The sequence below is a fragment of the Humulus lupulus genome, chromosome 3, assembly GCF_963169125.1.
Source record: "Humulus lupulus chromosome 3, drHumLupu1.1, whole genome shotgun sequence".
In the NCBI taxonomy this organism is placed as follows: Eukaryota; Viridiplantae; Streptophyta; class Magnoliopsida; order Rosales; family Cannabaceae; genus Humulus; species Humulus lupulus.
This window is the reverse complement of record NC_084795.1, coordinates 152,778,982-152,784,981: the sequence shown is the minus strand read 5'-3', so window position 1 is coordinate 152,784,981 and position 6,000 is coordinate 152,778,982. Positions and strand designations below refer to the sequence as shown.

At 40.2% G+C, this 6,000-nt stretch overlaps 1 protein-coding gene and 1 non-coding gene across 2 annotated transcripts; one reads left to right on the top strand and one right to left on the bottom strand.

Annotated features, from left to right (window-relative positions):
* Nucleotides 1–723: 723 nt before the first annotated feature.
* Nucleotides 724–4,127, bottom strand: LOC133825147 (uncharacterized). Its single transcript, XM_062258131.1, has 3 exons — nt 3,888–4,127; nt 1,144–1,572; nt 724–1,059 (listed from the first exon to the last, which is right to left on the bottom strand). Exons 1-3 carry the CDS (start codon nt 4,125–4,127, stop codon nt 724–726), a joined length of 1,005 nt encoding a protein of 334 aa, XP_062114115.1.
* A 1,437-nt stretch (nt 4,128–5,564) lies between these two features.
* Nucleotides 5,565–5,670, top strand: LOC133828233 (small nucleolar RNA R71). Its single transcript, XR_009890864.1, has one exon. It is a non-coding gene; the product is annotated as a small nucleolar RNA R71 (small nucleolar RNA).
* Nucleotides 5,671–6,000: the final 330 nt, after the last annotated feature.

The following is a 6,000-nucleotide window of genomic DNA, read 5'->3' as shown; positions in this document are numbered from 1 at the left end:
ATAATAGAGCCATCGAATCAAACGGGGTTTAGCATCCTTCTTGGTCATAAGGTATTTAATAGCAAAATGATCTGTGTAGACAATCACCTTATTACCAATTAAATATGGCCTGAACTTATCGAACGCAAAGACAATTGCAAGTAATTCCTTCTCAATAGTTGCATAATTTAATTGAGCATCATTCAAGGTTCAACTAGCATAATAAATCGTTCGGAATACCTTGTCAACTCGTTGTCCCAAAACCGCTCCTAATGCATAATCGCTCACATCGCACATCAATTCAAAAGAAAGTTCCCAATTCAGAGATACAACAATCGGAGCAGATACCAATTTCTCCTTCAGCGTGTTAAATGCCCTTACATATTCAGCATCAAAATCTAACACCACACCATTCATAAGTAGAGTGGATAAGGGCTTCAAAATCTTCGAAAAATCCTTTATAAACCTCCTATAAAATCTAGCATGGCCCAAAAAACTACGAACCCCCTTAACAGACACCAGTGGAGGTAAGTTTTCTATTATAGATATCTTGGCCTTTTCTACCTCAATACCATAGTGTGAAATTTTGTGGCCCAAGACTATTCCTTCTGTCACCATAATGTGGCATTTCTCCCAATTTAATATAGCCAAACATCCATAAAAAGAGGCCCCAAAGACTGAAAAGTCACTCATAAAGATCTCTATACCTTTTTCAACCATGTCTGAGAAGATAGACATCATACATCACTGAAAAGTTGCTGGAGCATTACATAACCCAAACAGAATTCTTCGAATTGCAAATGTTCCATAAGGGCACATGAAGGTGGTCTTTTCTTGATCCTCTGGTGCAATGGGAATTTTATTGTAACCCGAATACCCATCCAAGAACCAGTAATCCGGATGGCCTGCCAATCTGTCCAACATCTGATCTACAAAAGGCAAGGGAAAATGGTCCTTCCTTGTTTCCTTATTCTGTTTACGGTAGTCTATACAAATTCTCCACCACGTCAACGTACGAGTTGGAATCAATTCATTATTATCGTTCTTAACCACCATCATGCCACCTTTCTTTGAAACTACCTAAACAGGACTAACTCATGCACTGTCATATATTGGGTAAATCACCCATGCATCCAACCATTTAAGGATTTCCTTCCTTATCACCTCCTTCATTAAAGGATTAAGCCTCCTCTGAGCATCAATACTAGGCTTACTATCCTCCTCCATTAATATACAGTGCATCATCTTTGAAGGGCTTATACCCTTGATATCTGCCAAAGTCCACCCAATTGCTAGCTTGTGAGCCCTCAACATCCTAAGTAACTTCTCTTCTTCTATCGGAGACAACGAAGCTAAAATAATAACCGGCAGTGTGTTGTTCTCACCCAAATATGCATACCGAAGGCGCTCAGGCAATGTCTTTAACTCAAGAACTGGTGGCTTCTTAATAGATGGGAGCGGTCTCTCAATCACTTGCCCTAATTCCTCATATTTCTTTTTATAAACTTGCCCCTCTGAGATCAACCACTTAACATATTCGTTGGCTTCAGTACCATCACACTCTTCTGGACTTACAACCAAACTTGTAACACCCTGGGTAGCCAAGACCACTACACTGTGTATTTATAAAGGTACAGGACTTGCTAATCAAGTCAATTGGTTAAAAACTTGTCACATAAACCATTAGTGTGCTAGGGTTAAAAGGTTTTGGTCTTAAAATGGTATATTTCATAAAACTAAACATTCTTACACATGGGATCCCAAAAGAAGTAGCGTTTAAAAGTCTGTTTACAAAATTTCCAGTGTACAGACAACCATTAGCCTTTCTAAAGGCAAAACAGATGTTTATGGTTCTCCTGTCCCAGTCTCCCCTCAACCGTGGCGGCTGAGCCGCTGTTCATGTACGTTCTGCTCCCAAAGCTCTCTAAATCAGGGCGGATCAACCTTGCCCTAGCCTTTACCTACACCACGAAGCACCCATGAGCCAAGGCCCAGCAAGAAAACATAGCATCATATATCGAGCAATGATAACAGTTGAATAACCCTTTAAGCATGATCATATACTTAACATATCACATTAATCACATAGCACGTATATACAATCAAAGATTCAGCTAATCAACACTCAAATATACAGTACAACTAACTCACCAACCAATAACAACAATCAAATCACATATTAATCAGGGTCGACACCTTAGGTCGCACCCTCGATTTACCCCACTGACTCCGGCCCGCTTAAACCGAGCTCAGTGCATAATAAGCTGTCTTCAGCTACCAATGGCCGAGCCGCGCCCTATGCGCTAATGTAAACTCCGGCACTCTTAGGCCGTTTGTTTACTATTTGCATGTCATAGTACCATCCTCTATAGAGGACACAGATTAGGGAACCCTTAGTCCCATAGTAAATCCACAACCGGGTGCAGTTTTCTTACCTTCAATTTCCAAGTTTACTGATTGCGAGCGACGCCTCTTGGGCACGATCCGCTTCACGAGCCCTAGCTTAATACCTAGTCACAACCAAGACAGGGAACACCATTAATAATCGCGTTAATATTTCCGGATGGAGTTCTAGCTTCCGGGACATCGAATTCCACCAAACACGGTGGTGGAATCAATCCCGAGCACCCTAGGTTAGGTTCCCGTGCTTAAAACCTCCAAAAGAACAAAAATACCCTTAAAGGCCGCAACCCTTGAAATCAATGCTGTGGCCTGCCCCTGAAACGATGGCTAGGCCTCTCTGAAGACAGACACGCGCCGCGGCCCTGCCCTGTGGTGCCGTGGCGCTTCCCCACTGCAGAGCCTCCTTGGCTCTTCTTTGCTTCGTAGGCCCACGACACTCTAGAACAGAGCTGTGGCCCAGCCCTTCGTGCCCAGAAAATCCACCATTCCTAACATCCTAACCTTGCTCAAAACCACCCCAAAGCAACCTAATTCCAAAATCCATTAATCACAAAACTTCTAGCATGATTCTAGAAATTTAATCCAGCATAAACCTAGTTTAAGAACTCATTAAAATCCCATTTTGATTTCTGAAACCCAGTAGCTCAAGAACATGAAAAACCAGCAATGAAACATCAGAATTCAACCATTAGATCATAGTTCCAAGCTTACCTCCACTGCAGAATTAACTCCCTTAATAATTTCTGAGCTAAACCCAAGCTTTCCAGCTTCAATTCAGTCCTTAAATTCCAAAACCATAAACACTTTAGAACCCAGTCAAAACACAGAATCCTAATGGTCAAGAGTGTAATTCAGTTCTTACCTTAGTTCTGATTGAATTCCCTTAGTTAGAACTGAGCTAATCCCTCAAAACTTCAGCTCACATCACAGAATTCCAACTGAATCTCCTTTGGTTTCAATAGTTTTCTTGAGAGAGAAAATAGAAGGAAGAAAGGAGAAAAAGGGTCGGTTTTGGGTTTTTTTTTTTGCTCTACTAGTTTCTATTTTACTTAGTCTAACCTTGACTAATTAAGGCAATCCCGAGGCTCGGGGTACTGGAAACGTCCTCGAGGGAAAAATGGTAAAATTCCCCAATATTCCTGCCTAAGCTTCCTAACCTCAAATATATCTCCAATTATTTATTTCCTTAAGCCGATAACCCAAATAATCATCTAATACCCTAAATACCCCTTGACTTGCCCTAAGTCAAGTATTAAGCCCCATTGTGACTTTCCCGCTAGCTAGCTCCCTAGGATCGCCTCAAGTCGCACGCTGCAGATTTACCGACATAATAATGTGGTTCTCACAATTAAAGCATATAACCACATTTATATTCATATAACCAAACTTGCATGCATATCATATAATCATCCATTTAAATTAATAAATTCACATATAAGCCAATTATGCCCTCCCGACACACTAATCAAGGCCCTTAAGCCATATTAGTGATTTTGGGTCGTTACAAAACTCAACTCAAGTGGATCCTCAATAAACTTGACCCCTTCCTCTTGTTCCTCCAATACACTAACACTAAAACAACTGTCACTAGCTGAAGGATATTTTAAGCCTTTAAAAACATTAAAAACTACTTCATCACGTTGTACTCTAAGCCTTAACTCACCCATCTGGACATCTATCAAAGCTTGCCCTGTGGCTAAAAAGGGTCTTCCCAATATAATAGGCACATCCTCATCTTCCTCCATATCTAATACAATGAAATTCACTAGAAAGATGAATTTATCTACCTTCACTAGAACGTCCTCTATAATACCTCGTGGGTGTGTTAACGAACGGTCAACCAATTGAAGAGTAACTATAGTGGGTCTAGCTTCCCCCAAACCAAATCTTCTAAATACGAACATCGACATTAAAATAATGCTTGCACCCAAATCACATAAGCCCTCTCACAATGAAAGTTTCCAATGGTGCAAGGTATAGTAAGCTACCTGGATCTCTTAACTTTTGAGGAAGTTTCTTTTGAATAATTGCACTACACTCTTCAGTCAATGTCAAAGTTTCATAATCCTCCATTTTTCTCTTATTAGACAATATCTCTTTCATAAACTTCACATAGTTAGGCATTTGTTCAAGAGCCTCTGCAAAAGGAATGTTAATGTGAAGTTTCTTAAATACTTCAAGAAATTTAAAGAATTATTTTTCAAGATTGGCCTTCTGAAAATGTTGAGGATAAGGAATCTTTGGTATAGGCTCAGTGTATTTTGGCTTCTCTTTCTTTGGAAGGTCTTCAGTAACCTCCTCTTGTCCTGGACTTATAGCATGTTGATCCTCTATATTTTTTTCCCTTTTCATCCACCGTAGGCCCATCATACTTAGTCCCACTCCTTAAAGTGACAGCTTGACATTGCTCTTTAGGATTTACCTCTGTGGAACTAGGCAAATTTCCTTGCAGTCTACTAGAAAGTAGTTTAGCCAACTGACCCATTTGTGTCTCCAAATTCATGATTGAAGACCTTGTCTCTGTCATGAATTGATTTAACTGGTCAGGTTGAGTTTCTGGTAAGTTCTTTGAAGGATGTGGTAGTGGATGAGATGGGAGTGGGTTTTGATCATAATAAGGTCTAGAGTGTAGTCCATAAGTCAGTTGATGAGGTGGGTGTTGAAGTGGATACTGTGGTTGTAAACCTTGGTTATTTTTTCAAGACAGGTTGAGGTGATTCTTCCACGCAGGAGTATATGTATTTGAGTAAGTGTTGAGTGCAGGTCTTGGAAAATTACCAATAGACAGTGCCTATTCCAAAGGCATACTATTCATGTCTATTGAGCAACTAGCAGTGCTCGGGCATTGTTCATAAGAATACGGACCCCCACAAATCTCACAACTCATTACATTCTATACTTTTATTGCTTGGGCGGCGAGGTTATTCTACCGCAATTGCTTGGTTAGAGATGCCACTTGAGCGGTCAATAAAGCAATAGGATTGACCTCTAAGACTTCTGCCACCTTCTTATTCTCACGCTCAGTGGGCCAATTGTAGTTATTCATGGCCATCTCTTCTAGCAATTCAAAATCTTCATTAGCATTTTTTCTCATAAACGCTCCTCCCAATACTGCATCAATAATTGTCCTTGTATTTCCCCCCAAACCATTGTAAAACGTGTGCACCAGCAGCCACTTCTCTATTCCATGATGTGGGCACTTCCTTTGCAACTCTTTAAATCGTTCCCAAGCATCATATAAAGACTCCCCGTCTAACTGATGAAAGTTATTAATGTCTCCTCTATATCAGGCTGACTTCGCAGGAGGAAAATATTTACCAAGGAATTTCTGAGCCAAGTCTTCCCAAATGACTATATAATTGGCTTGTAATGAATTCAACCAACTCTTAGCTGTCTCTTAACGAAAACAGGAATAATCTTAATCTGATAGCATCGTTACTCACCTCGTTCATTTTGAATGTTACACACAGCTCTAAAAAGATGGTGATGTGGAGATTTGGATCCACATTTGTTAATCCCCCGAATTGTACACAATTTTGTTCCATCTGAATGATCGAGGGTTTTATCTTAAAATTATTTTCCTCTACAGTAGGAGGACAAATACTTGAATGTATCCCC

Coding starts and splice junctions, on each gene's coding strand:
- LOC133825147 (XM_062258131.1), bottom strand. CDS start 4,127: ATGGAGGAAGATGAGGATGTGCCTATTATATTGGGAAGACCCTTTTTA. Junction 1,573..3,887: donor ATCCACTTGAGTTGAGTTTT/GTAACGACCCAA, acceptor TTGGCTACCCAG/GGTGTTACAAGTTTGGTTGT. Junction 1,060..1,143: donor TTAATCCTTTAATGAAGGAG/GTGATAAGGAAG, acceptor AGTCCTGTTTAG/GTAGTTTCAAAGAAAGGTGG.